General features: G+C 38.4%; 1 protein-coding gene across 12 annotated transcripts in view; it reads left to right on the top strand.

Moving 5' to 3' along the window:
• Positions 1-14,213, top strand: part of LOC110447077 (rap guanine nucleotide exchange factor 6-like) — a 136,323-nt gene that overhangs the window by 44,812 nt on the left and 77,298 nt on the right. For 11 of the 12 annotated variants that reach the window (XM_021492515.1, XM_021492502.1, XM_021492507.1 and 8 more), the window contains one exon: positions 12,883-12,958. In XM_021492515.1, coding sequence (XP_021348190.1) covers positions 12,883-12,958 — 76 coding nt within the window. Of the gene's footprint in view, positions 1-7,307; positions 8,530-12,882; positions 12,959-14,213 lie in introns of those variants that run through there. The other variant, XM_021492504.1, reaches the window with a different exon arrangement.

Genomic DNA, 14,213 nt, shown 5'->3' with positions numbered 1-14,213 from the left:
CATGCATGTACAGCGTTTCGGGCCAGCTGATGATGGCTGTACTGAGCTCCAAGGAGATGGGACGTACCAAACACAACCGAGGGAGAGTGCCGGGCACGGAATACTCAGTTACACTAGCAATTACTTGGCTTGTGCAATCCTGCAATCCGCTGCCTCCGTATAATAACTTTCATGTCAGATGGCTTGTCTGTACTGCAATAAGTTATTACACAAATTCACACACGCACGTAACACTCGGACAGATAAAACACACACAATCGCGAGTGTTGGATAAATGTTTCACACAGTGGTGAGCTTAATCTGATGCGCTCACCTATATAGACTTTCGTATACCAGCGATATCGTCCAGGTTTCGTAGATAATACCTGTCCAATTGTAGATTACAAAGATTGAGAAAACAATAGTTTTGTGTTGTAAAGGAAACCTAAATTCTGCCAGCAGCGAGCTCAAAGGCTATATATAGCAATTTTGGTATCAGTTAAGGAATATTGTAGATTTTATCTTATCACATACTTATTAAGTCTGACCTAATACAGATTAAGTGAATAGACACTGCGGTGATATTTAATCGTATACAATTAAATTGGATAGAAATGTATTACATTTAAAATGCATATGATTTGCAAGAAAGAAACATTCTGTACAAATTGCTGTGTCATTGATTGTTATCTCATCAGCAAATCAACTAAAAATCAAGCCACTTTTCTTATTTTCTGAGCAATTTTTTTGTGACACCACAGTCACAAGTGGAAATGAGACGCACCACATATTTTTAGAGTTACTTCCCTTCCTTAAGCTTCACAGGTGTTCGGATGTCCTGGGATCACGTTGCATGCCAGGTATCATATGCCAGAGTAACTCAGTGTGTGGAGATTTAACTTGCCTCACTTTTAAATGTTATAGAATTAAGCTGTAATAATACACTACTGTTGGTGGGTATAGTTATAAAAGGAATTTGTAAGAATGAAATATAATACCACTGGTCATGTAAACCACTACAGTAAAACCCGTCTAGTGAGACCACTGGTCATGTAAACCACTTCAGTAATCCCTGTCTAATGAAGCCACTGTTCATCTAAACCACTACAGTTAAACCTGTCTAATGAGACCACTTGTCATGTAAACCACTATAGTAAAACCTGTCTAGTGAGACCACTTGTCATGTAAACCACTATAGTAAAACCCGTCTAGTGAGACCACTGGTCATGTTAACCACTACAGTTAAACCTGTCTAGTGAGACCACTTGTCATGTAAACCACTACATAAAAACCTGTCTAGTGATACCACTTGTCATGTAAAACACTACATTAAAACCTGTCTGATGAGACCACTTGTCATGCAAACCACTATAGTAAATCCCGTCTAGTGAGACCCCTGGTCATGTTAACCACTACAGTTAAACCTGTCTACTGAGACCACTTGTCCTGTAATCCACTAAAGTAAAACCTGTCTAGTGAGACCTCTTGTCATGTAAACCTCTATAGTAAAACCCGTCTAGTGAGACCACTGGTCATGTAAACCACTACAGTAAAACCTGTCTAGTGAGACCACTTGTCATGTAAACCACTACAGTAAAACCTGTCTAATGAGACCACTTGTCATGTAAACCACTACATTAAAACCTGTCTAGTGAGACAACTGGTCATCTAAACCACTACAGTAAACCCTGTCTAATGAAGCCACTGTTCATCTAAACCACTACAGTTAAACCTGTCTAATGAGACCACTTGTCATGTAAACCACTACAGTAACACCTGTCTAGTGAGACCACTTGTCATGTAAACCACTACAATAAAACCCATCTAATGAGACCACTTGTCATGTAAACCATTACATTAAAACCTGTCTAATGAGACCACTTGTCATGTAAACCACTATGGTAAAACCTGTCTAATGAGACCACTATGATGAGAGACCACCTGTTTTGTAAGACCATAACAATCAAATTGATGGTCTGCATTTTAAAAGACTAGTTCCCTGGTTCAATAACTGTGTCTTACTTTGAAGTATTCTGATAGTTCTTACTTCTTGGAGCTAACTTTCCACTGATATCAACTTTAAGAAACAAACTATTTCTGTATACCTGAAGCATAAAGTTGAATTGATAACTTTATAATTAGTTCTCCTCCAAAATAACGCTGATGAAAACTTCAGGCTCTGATATCACCTGTACAAGCTAAAGTTAGTCTTGAGACAGGAAACTCCTATTAGCTTGTACAATTGTTTGTTTCCTTTTTGTAGCATGAAGTATTGTGTCATTAGCGGCTGATTGACAGTCACGGGCAAACGGACGCGGGTAAGGTGTCATTGTGGTGAACGAGTACCTTTGATATGTAATTATGATACAGGTCAGGTCAGGTCATGCCCCAGTATGATGAGGGCCTGGCCAACTGGGTTAGTATGATGTCAGACCCTGGTTATTAAGCATTATGTCTAGTAGTTACAGTGATACAGTTACTGTGAATACAGATCTCAGATCTTTTCAAAAATGTTTTAAAAGATCCCTGTGAAAATTGTCGATATCTTTATATTGTGAAATTATGTATATAAGTAAACAGTGGACCCATGGAAAATAAAATGCCTGAAATATACTTACATTCTCGGATCAAATGTGACTTTATATAATGTGATGCAGATACAAATACTTATACTGATCTGTTATAACTTGTATATGTACAAGACAAAGGCAGGTTGGAGGGCCTGGGTCATGATCAGGAGATTTTAACTTACCGTACTGAACAGGAAACTGCCTTCTGAAGACATATTACTTGTATATGTACAAGACAAAGACAGGTTGGAGGGCCTGGGTCATGATCAGGAGATTTTAACTTACCGTACTGAACAGGAAACTGCCTTCTGAAGACATATTACTTGTATTCATATTTTTTTTGGAAAAAAAGCATTTTAGCATGAGGCAGTTACATTGTCGGGGTTCCGTTATGATGTAATATGTTAGTTGTAGCCGTGTCAAGAAATTAGTGGAACCTACGGAGGAGCTTCAATCATTACAGCAGGGCATGTGTTTTCTGTGGAACCCGCTGGCATCAATCAGGGCCTCAATTGTGTCTCGACTTTAACAGATTTTCTTACCTTAAACATCTCAGTGTGCAAACGAAAGAGTTAAATCATTGGTATTTATAAGTGTAATTATGCTCCCTAGATATTGAATTAAAATATGTAACTTTTAGGTTTTCTGTACCATCTGTCTCCAGGATTTGTACTTTGGGTACGAAATATGAGAATGTACCTGTCAGTCGATCCCAAGATCCCAGTTACATTGCTCAAGGAATAACCGTTGTGTACAATATTGTACACAATCCCTCGGAGATATGGTATATGCCGAGTAAGATCTTGATTTGACTATAAGATGCTGGAGTCACACAGAACTAATTCAGTTTTAACATGCTGAGAGTATAGTTAAGGTTACAGGCTATCAGAATTAGTGTAATTAAACTCGGGTGTGCCGGTGGTTATAATGTGCAGGTTTTCCTCGGATTGTTTAAGATTACATATGTATAAAAAAAAACAAAGTGATGTTAGAATTATAAAATTTAAATGAACTTGAGCAATGCACACTCAATGACCTTGTGAGGAGACAGATGTATGATGAATTTGGTTACAATTAAATATACAGACGATCAGGTGAATTTCTATACGCTTTGCATATAGCAAGTAATGATAGATGTAGGAAATAGATACAGATATCCATGAGTCCCAGCTTCAGCTTGTTTGTCAATGAAATCTTAGACATGCATGGGTGTAAACGAAGGCTCTGTTTGTGAGAGTTTTGATGTTTGTATTATTTGTAACCAGTATGACCACGCCTGGGTTTGGGATCAGTGGGAGGGGAACAGGTGCTGATGTAAACTAAAACATCTATATCGGATCATATAAGTGTATTATAAGTATACATTAGTCAGACATGCTACCTAAGTGTATAGGCATTCATTCATCATAAAAAGCACAGCTATATACATACACAGACAAGGCTGTCGTTACTTAAGACACAGGATTTTAACCCTGACCAGCAATAGGTTTCGTTTTGAAATAGGATTTCACAGGAAAATTAAAGTAGGAAAAATAAATCATTAAAACTTAAATAAACAAGTTGGCCTTGACTGTTAATCTACAAATGGAGTGACATGTGTATTGGACTCGAGCTTTTAAGAACTGAATCTGTTTGCCAAATTAAAATCCAAATTTGATTTCCCAGTAGCTAAGTAACTTTGATTCAATCAATTCTAATTCTACTTTATTTGAAATGGAATTTCTGCTCTTCAGTTCTGATAACTGTTAAAAAAAGTGGAAAACAATTCACTGTCAAAACCTATCCTGTACACAAAGCAAATTTAAATGAGAAATTTTAGTTGGTTTTCAGTTTAGAGTTAAAGATTTGTTGTCGGGATGTAAAACACCTAACAAACAAATACATATCGTATATCGTAACAGCAATGCACACACAATATGAAGAGGCTGCAGTCTATATATTGTAGAAAGTTACTGGTACAACAAGGCAGTAATAACAGACGTTGGTTGGAATCAGTGAGTTTTTGAGTGAGGTTTAATTTGTGGCTTGATTAGATTACTGTGTTAATTAGCTATAAATCTAATGGTTGAATTAGTTTCCACTCGGAAAGAAGATAAAGGTTAGTTGTATCGCCCTCAGACATAATGTATCACGTATCACAAATAACCAAAAATAGCCTCAGTGCCCCGGTGCTTGAACATATTTTCATAATTTAGTCTCGGTGATTTGGAGAATATGAATTTCATATTTTGTTCATATTAGTATACATTTCCTAAATTTTCAATTGATATTAATATCTGATTTAGTTTGTATTTTATGTGTTACAAGTAACTATTGATTTGATGATGCATGAAGTGACATACAAATAGCATATAGAAAGTTCGAGGGGTGTGGGGGAGGGGGGAATTAACGAGCTCAGCTTTATCTCCTTTTCTTTAAAATTGACAGTTGAAGTTCTTCAATTCCAGATATGACATTGAATCATAGAATGGGTTTTAACAAGGGGGATATGGGTTTTTACAAGGGGAATATTGGTTTTAACAAGGGGAATATGGGTTTTTACAAGGGGAATATGTGTTTTTAACAAGGGGGATATTGGTTTTAACAAGGGGGATATGGGTTTTAACAAGGGGGATATGGGTTTTAACAAGGGGAATATGGGTTTTAACAAGGGGGATATGGGTTTTTACAAGGGGGATATTGGTTTTTACAAGGGGGATATGGGTTTTTACAAGGGGGATATGGGTTTTTACAAGGGGAATATCGGTTTTTACAAGGGGAATATGTGTTTTTAACAAGGGGGATATTGGTTTTTACAAGGGGGATATGGGTTTTTACAAGGGGAATATGGGTTTTTACAAGGGGAATATGTGTTTTTAACAAGGGGGATATTGGTTTTAACAAGGGGGATATGGGTTTTAAAAAGGGGGATATTGGTTTTAAAAAGGGGGATATGGGTTTTAAAAAGGGGGATATAGGGCCTTATTACTGAGCATGCATGGGTTTACCGGGGAAACAGCTTCAGCCTGGAGGCAGATTATAATTACCAATGCAGTTTGGTTCGACACCTTCTATAAGTTTATAGAAATTGTATCAGTTTCACCAACGTATATAATTATGCATGTTACTATAGCCATTTCACTCCAATCAGAAGAAAGAGAAATGTTGTAATGTAACAGTTGATTGGTTTTTAACAGTCACTGTTGTATTGTGATGTTGGTGTCATTATTACATAAACAAATTCAGGTGCACAAAGAAAAACTCAATTTCAATTTTCGTAATATTGTGTGAAAACTTGCATGTATGCACATTTGGTGTGTATATGTACAGCAAATTACACAGGTAATTATAATATGTTGACGCATGTTTTGTATAATTACAATACGACGACAACTCGTAACGACTGGCAGTGGAAATGACAAGTAAGTGACACAAATGTGTATTGATACAAAGGGACAGTAAGGAATTTGGTACTCAGTTAAAAAAAAATGTTTTTCATTTCACATACAATTCTGACTATGCCGTTGAAAAGTCACTAGATATATTGGCTAGCACTACTGTTTTTGGAAATACCAGTTTGACAATGATAGCCATACATTCCCTCAGTATGTGTATTATTATAAGTAGCATAAAGGTTTGTATATATACCTGACAGGAATTGGCATGTAATCATATTTGAGTTGCCAATCAGCGGGTCAGGTGATACAATTAGGGCCAATTTTTTGCCGTTTTTCACCTGGCCTCGGGTCTCTGCGGGGGATAAGCTGGAATATAATATTCAAGTGACATGGATCTTTGTTTATATTTTGACTTAGTCTGGAATTAAGGTCATCGAGCGATCCGACCAAACAGTAGTCTTTCTGTATAACAGTTTGTCGTCCGATACACAAAGACACAACCTTTAAAGGCCTTTCTTACTCGTCATTTTAATCTCCAGCAGATTCGACGTAGGCACGCTCCATTCTCACCTATAGCCGATCATACATTGGCAAAACCACTTCGACAGGTGAACTTTTTTGCCGGAGAAATTTTGGATTTGAATAGAGTTTGATGACAGATGGTCAGCTCCTGCCGTTCGGAGCTATAATTATTTAGTTAGGGTTAGTGATGTAGAGTTTTGTGTTACCTGTGTACCATTGACAGGTAAGGGACACAGGTATTGTATTACCAGAGGATAATGCTTTACTCGTCAGTGGCCGAGACCTGTGTTGGTATACCTGCATCCACTGGTGACAAAATGTCGGACACTGCACCTTTGACGGAGTTAAAGTGTAAAATATGATAGCCTTTTGTCAGTGTTGTTCGTTCACTGGACATCAGACTGACCGTGTCCCTAGACCAGGCTGGACATCAGACTGACTGTGTCCCTAGACCAGGCTGGACAACAATTTCCACGTGGGAACGTTAAAAAGTGGACATTCCCTATATGATAGGATTGTGGTCTATGGTTGTTTTGAACCTGTGGTAACCATTTTCAGTGGGTGAAGACCTTGGAAGATTTATTTCAACCTTGGAGACAATTTTTTGAGGGATTTTATTTCTCTGTGATGATTCGGTACTAAAGTTTAGAAATGACACATTGAAAAACTGGCTGTGAAGTAACAACTATTTCCTGCTGAGCTCTATAGTACTGTTCAGGTAGCTCATACAGATGATTATGATACCATTGTATAACAACTTCAGGGTTTACAAAAGATACTGGAGACAGAGGATTACCTGGATATAATTGTTTCCTGATGAATAATAACTGTAACAGTGTTGTAAAGGAGGTTCAAAACTTCTTAGAAAACCATGTTGTTGGTATGATGACCCGATAAGATAAAACAGCATTCCCAGGAGGAGACTGTTACATCGTTACATTATAGAGGATGACGTGATGGAGAGACGTGATTAAGAGACGTGATTGAGAGACAGTGTGATTGCTGGCCGAGGATTACCACGTAACAGGGATCTATAAGACGTTTATCTACTGTTTGTGGTACAGACGGGGCGGTAACCATGTTTATCTGTTGTACATTACCTATATACACATGTCAGCACCATACACCGACTCACTGACACGAACATGTAATCAACAGATAGGTAAAATATTCAATACGATCCTGCTGACACGCCGATCCCGGCACAGGGCCTTGGTTTTGTACTTATGTACACATGTAGTCTAAATTGGACAGCATTATATACTACAGCTTGTGTCTGGTACTCCACTTGTCCATACAGAGTTCAAAACGTGTCAAACTATAATTTCACGGATGTTGTGTATACAGATATTGTTATCGAGTGCTTTGCTTAACTCCAGGTGTCAGATTTCATTGAAATAAGTGAATTAATTTATTGGAATTATCCAGCCTACGTTTATTATGGACACACGTAGCTGGGAGTGACCATTGTCCATTAATTTATACCTGTCTGTTGATGGTCAGTGTTCATGTACCCAGATCACACAGCTGACCAACGATCAATTCAGCCTGTCACCAAGGTCCTACTACAAATACCTATACTGTGACATGTCGTCTGTATCCTGTAGGCTATAATCAAAAGCATGATATGAGATATTTCATTGGAATATTTTTTCATTGGAAAACATTCTGCGTAATATGTGGGAGTTCAAAGGAAGTGGTTGAAACATCAGTGTCAAGTACTACAGCTGGTTAAATGAGCTTGAATTAAAGATTTGGATTTTTCCTTGTGATGTAACAACGTGCTTTTAAGGTCTTTAAGTGACAATCTGGAACAGTCCCATAGACATGTATGTTTACGTGGTCGGGAACTCAGAACAGAGTGTCGCACTGAAGTGTGGGCCATGTGGGTCCTCCGGCACGGCAGGGGCCGCAATGGGGGAGTCCCACATGGAGGCAGACAAAAGAGAGGCAGGGGACGTGTTTATTGCACATGATACAGAGGCTGGGGATAGGGATGAGGCGGACAGTGCGATACACTCAAATTGTGACGAGGTCGATTGTGACCGATCATTTACCTCCCAAACGAGTCACAGTAACAGGTGAGCGTGTTCATCACACTACAGAAGATGTGGATTGTAAGGTCAAGGTCGTAGAAAGAATTGTCCCCAATCTTGATGTCTGTTGTTTGTATAACTTTGAATACAATACCTGTGTTAAAGAATGACCTGCAACAAAAGATATTTACGTACATAAAATAAAGGGCTTAACTTTTTAGTAGACTTAAAAAAAAAAGGCCCATCATGTTCTACTGGGAGTTGAGAAAAGTATTGACTGGTTTCAAAGGCCCTATAACCACGGATAATAATTTGTGAACCGCTTTGAGACGACCTACGAACTAGGTTGTGATAAAGCGGTTATAAGAACCTCAAATTATTATTATTATTGCAGACTTTTTTTCAACCACTGTTAATTTAAGAGCAGTGTGTTCATCGACTAATGTGCCAAACAAATATAACTTTTTACACTGTTGTCTGGTGAACCTTGTCACACAGTGTTATAACTGGTGAACCTTGTCACACAGTGTGTTATAACTGGTGAACCTTGTCACACAGTGTGTTATAACTGGTGAACCTTGTATCACAGTGTGTAATAACTGGTAAACCTTGTCACACAGTGTGTTATAACTGGTAACCTTGTCACAGTGTTATAACTGGTGAACCTTGTCACACAGTGTGTTATAACACACAGTGTGTTATAACTGGTAACCTTGTCAAAGTGTTATAACTGGTGAACCTTGTCACAGAGTGTGTTATAACTACCTTGTCACACAGTGTGTTATAACTGGCAACCTTGTCACAGTGCTATAACTGGTGAACCTTGTCGCACAGTGTGTTATAACTGGTGAACCTTGTATCACAGTGTGTAATAACTGGTAAAACTTGTCACACAGTGTGTTATAACTGGTATCCTTGTCACAGTGTTATAACTGGTGAACCTTGGCACACAGTGTGTTATAACTGGTGAACCTGGTCACACAGTGTTATAACTGGTGAACCCTTTCACACAGTGTGTTATAACTGGTGAACCTTGTATCACAGTGTGTAATAACTGGTAAAACTTGTCACACAGTGTGTTATAACTGGTGATCCTTGTCACACAGTGTTATATGTGGTGAACCTTGTCACACAGTGTTATAACTCGGGAACCTTGTCACACAGTGTGTTATAACACACAGTGTGTTATAACTGGTAACCTTGTCCCAGTGATATAACTGGTGAACCTTGTCACACAGTGTTATAACTGGTGAACCTTGTCACAGAGTGTGTTATAACTGGTAAACCTTGTCACACAGTGTGTTATAACTGGTAACCTTGTCACAGTGCTATAACTGGTGAACCTTGTCACACAGTGTGTTATAACTGGTGACCCTTGTCACACAGTGTGTTATAACTGGTGTTCCTTGTCACACAGTGTTATAACTGGTGAACCTTGTCACACAGGGTGTTATAACTGGTGAACCTTGTCACACAGAGTTATAACTGGTGAACCTTGTCACACAGTGTTTTATAACTGGTGTTCCTTGTCACACAGTGTTATAACTGGTGAACCTTGTAAAACAGTGTTATTACTGGTGAACCTTGTCACACAGGGTGTTATAACTGGTGAACCTTGTCACACAGTGAGTTATAACTGGTGAACCTTGTCATACAGTGTGTTATAACTGGTGAACCTTGTCATACAGTGTGTTATAACTGGTGAACCTTGTCTCACAGTGTGTTATAACTGGTGAACCTTGTAACAGAGTGTGTTATAACTGGGGAACCTTGTCACAGAGCGTGTTATAACTTGTGAACCTTGTCACACAGTGTTATAACTGGGGAACCTTGTCACACAGTGTGTTATAACTGGGGAACCTTGTCACACAGTGTGTTATAACTGGCAACCTTGTCACAGTGCTATAACTGGTGAACCTTGTCGCACAGTGTGTTATAACTGGTGAACCTTGTCGCACAGTGTGTTATAACTGGTGAACCTTGTTACACAGTGTGTTATAACTGGTGAACCTTGTTATAACTGGTGAACCTTGTCACACAGAGTTATAACTGGTGAACCTTGTCACACAGTGTTATAAATGGTGAACCTTGTCACACAGTGTGTTATATCTGGTGAACCTTGTCACACAGTGTGTTATAACTAGTGAACCTTGTCACACAGTGTGTTATAACTGGTAACCTTGTCCCAGTGCTATAACTGGTGAACCTTGTCTCACAGTGTGTTATAACTGGTGAACCTTGTTACACAGTGTGTTATAACTGGTGAACCTTGTAACAGAGTGTGTTATAACTGGGGAACCTTGTCACACAGTGTGTTATAACTGGCAACCTTGTCACAGTGCTATAACTGGTGAACCTTGTCACACAGTGTTATAACTGGTGAACCTTGTAACACAGTGTTATTACTGGTGAACCTTGTCACACAGTGTGTTATAACTGGTGAACCTTGTTACACAGCGTGTTATAACTGGTGAACCTTTTAACACAGTGTGTTATAACTGGTGACCCTTGTCACACAGTGTGTTATATCTGGAGAACCTTGTCACACAGTGTGTTTTAACTGGTGAACCTTGTCACACCGTGTGTTATAACTGGTGAACTTTGACACAGTGTGTTATAACTGGTAACCTTGTCAAAGTGTTATAACTGGTGAACCTTGGCACACAGTGTGTTATAACTGGCGTACCTTGTCACACAGTGTGTTAGAACTGGTGATCCTTGTCTATAACTGGTGAACCTTGTCACACAGTGTGTTATAACTGGTGAACTTTCACACAGTGTGTTATAACTGGTGAACCTTGTCACACAGTGTTATAACTGGTGAACCTTGTCACACAGTGCGTTCTAACTGGTGAACCTTGTCACACAGTGTGTTATAACTGGTGAACCTTGTCACACAGTGTTATAACTGGTGAACCTTGTCACACAGTGCGTTCTATATTTATAGACACGGACATGTGCTTGTGTTAAACCTGTTGACAGTTTTGTTAGGTAATTGAATAAAGGTCAACAAAGGTTAAAATGCCAGACATGATTTGATTGACAGGGTTTGACAGTAAAAGTCAGTGTGGGTTAAGGTGTATAGCGTAATTCTTCACTGGGTCCGTATAGTCAGGATCAACGGATAACAGGGATCAAAGGCACTTACCTGACTTCTTGAACGATAGTGTGACTTTATAGATTATCCTACCTGTATTATACCTGTACTACATACCTGTCTGTACATACTGTACTTACAGTTTTACCTATATCATCTGTAGGTATATCACCAGTTGACAGGGTTATAGATTACATGTGTCTGTGTAGACAAGGAAGCAGTCTAAAAGATAACTCGGGTTACATGTCCATCTATAAGTGTGATCGTTTTCAGCAGATAACAACAGTCCTAAATCCTCTTTGTCCCCACCCCAGGGTGGAATTTCAGGAGATTAAGAGAGAGTCCTTATTCCTCATTGTCCCTGTTCAAAGGTGTGGGTTTTGTGTGTATGTCCTGTACAGCACTTATCTATCATTAAATAGTTTTCTGCAAAACAAAGTCACATAGGTGTCTACCTCTGAAACCCCCAATGAGGGAGATCTCCCTCATTCCACATTTCCACCGAGGGAGAAAGTGTGTGAAACGCGACTGAAACTGCTTTGCTCCATTTATCTTTCCCTGTTTATGTATAAAAAAAACCTCCAAAAAGCATTCATTTGATTACAGGATGTAGATTTCTGAGTTCAAGTGAGTTTAGACTTGAATGAGGGAGTTTTGAGGGAGGTTGGTAAATTTTGGTCAAAATGAGGGAGTCTCCCTCCTAATGAGGAAGGTTTGCCAGCTATGAAGTCAAAGCTATATTTGTGAAAAAAGGGTTGGAAATCCTAGGGTTTTAAAGTGTCTACAATGCTCAGCAGATTGTTTTATCTCCGTATGTTGCACTCTATGATTCAGGACTTTGTATGTCCCCCACCCACAAAATACACAAACGACCTCTCATTGTATACACAGGTCCGTGTTTTATACTGTATGCAATCTTCTAAGCTGAGGGAAAAGCAGCTATGATACATCTAAATAAAATCATCACTGCTAGAATGTCAAAATACAACTTTGGAAGTGGCTTTACATAGTTTTACTCTGGAAATTGTATCAGACTAAATTTGATTGACTGTTGCATGCCACTGTCAGCCAATCAGAGTTTGTCAGGGTTTAGTCAAAACTGTTGACCATTTAATAGTTTCTTGATCTGTTATGTTTTCCTTGTTATTGTTCTGGGAAACGGTTTTCCCATTTAGTCATCTTACAACCCAATCAGTTTCACCTGAGAGGAAGATGACTGCATTACTGATGTTTCATCCATTGTGATCTAAATAAATTTAAATGTTAATGTATCTAATGCATGCTTATTTGTATCATTGCAGTTTTGGTAAGCGAACGCCAGGATGTACCCGCCGGACGAGCGAGTGCCTCATTTTGGAGCCTTCGGAGATGATAGTGGTACGAATCTTTTCAGTCAAAACAGTTAATCAAATTCCCAAACTCAAATAATTTCAAAAAAAAAAATTTTGGACTTTGACATTAGTCTTTTTTACTTAAGGGCATTTGAGTAATTTTTAACTCAACTGTGGCCTTTAAATCATAAGTTTCAATGTAAGCTCATGACAAGAAAAACTACATTATCAAGTTTCAGCCCTTCATTACCAATGTACTGCCCTGAGACTTTCAACCAACTTTACACTACTTTAACTTTGGATTATATATCTTAATCTGTAGAAAATTGAAGGAAAACTACGCATCGGACGTTCTCATAAGTGATGGATTACAGGAATCGTTCTATTTAAATATCAGATCAAATCACAGCAAATAAAAAAGAAATAGGAAAAGAATTAGCTTAAATGAGTAGAGCATTGTTCATTTGTGCAATCTTGAGAGGAAACCAGAAACATTTTATTGAGAGACAATTCACGACAGAGATCTGGTTAAAGCTGTTTCTCATTTGGAAGCATTAGATTAGAAATGTTCTTTAGCCCTATATGGCCCCCCTCCTCTCCCCAAGGGGGGCCACACAGGGTTGGTGGGGTTTTTTTTATTGGGGGGGGGGGAGAGTATACTGATCGGAAAACTTTGTACATGTTAAAAATCCTAAACCTTAAAATAAGAAGGAATTGATACACTTTGCACTAATCATTATATCTATAGAAGTAATGAACAGTAAACTTAAGAAATACAGATCTATACATGTATTTTTCTTAAACGACATAGTATTTTATTTCGGATTGTAAGATGAAAATCTTTTCACAGAATGATTTAAATATGAAAAGACATCTCCTAAAATAAAACGCAGAATGAAAAAAGAAAAAAAGAAAAGTAAAGACTTTTTAAAGACAGGAAGTTTTTAAATCGTACAGAAATTATTTCACAAAGAAATTCCAATAAATAATTTCAAAAGATAATATGTACAAGTGATTAACATGGGAGTGTTGGTATTTATCAACACATCAGACCAGTGTAAATCAACATTGTTTCCACTTATCTACCTATCTAATATAAGTACATCTGTAAACAAAGTCGTGTCCGATAAATAAACTAGCCAAACAAGCTCTCCTGCTAGTGTTGTACATGCCGTCCCTCACCTGCTAGTTATGTACATGCCGTCCCTCTCCTGCTAGTGTTGTACATGCCGTCCCTCTCCTGTTAGTGTTGTACATGCCGTCCCTCTCCTGTTAGTGTTGTACATGCCGTCCCTCTCCTG

This window comes from Mizuhopecten yessoensis, unplaced genomic scaffold (assembly GCF_002113885.1).
Source record: "Mizuhopecten yessoensis strain PY_sf001 unplaced genomic scaffold, ASM211388v2 scaffold3151, whole genome shotgun sequence".
NCBI lineage: Eukaryota > Metazoa > Mollusca > Bivalvia > Pectinida > Pectinidae > Mizuhopecten > Mizuhopecten yessoensis.
The sequence above is the reverse complement of the archived record's forward strand: the minus strand, read 5'-3'. Positions and strand labels throughout refer to the sequence as shown.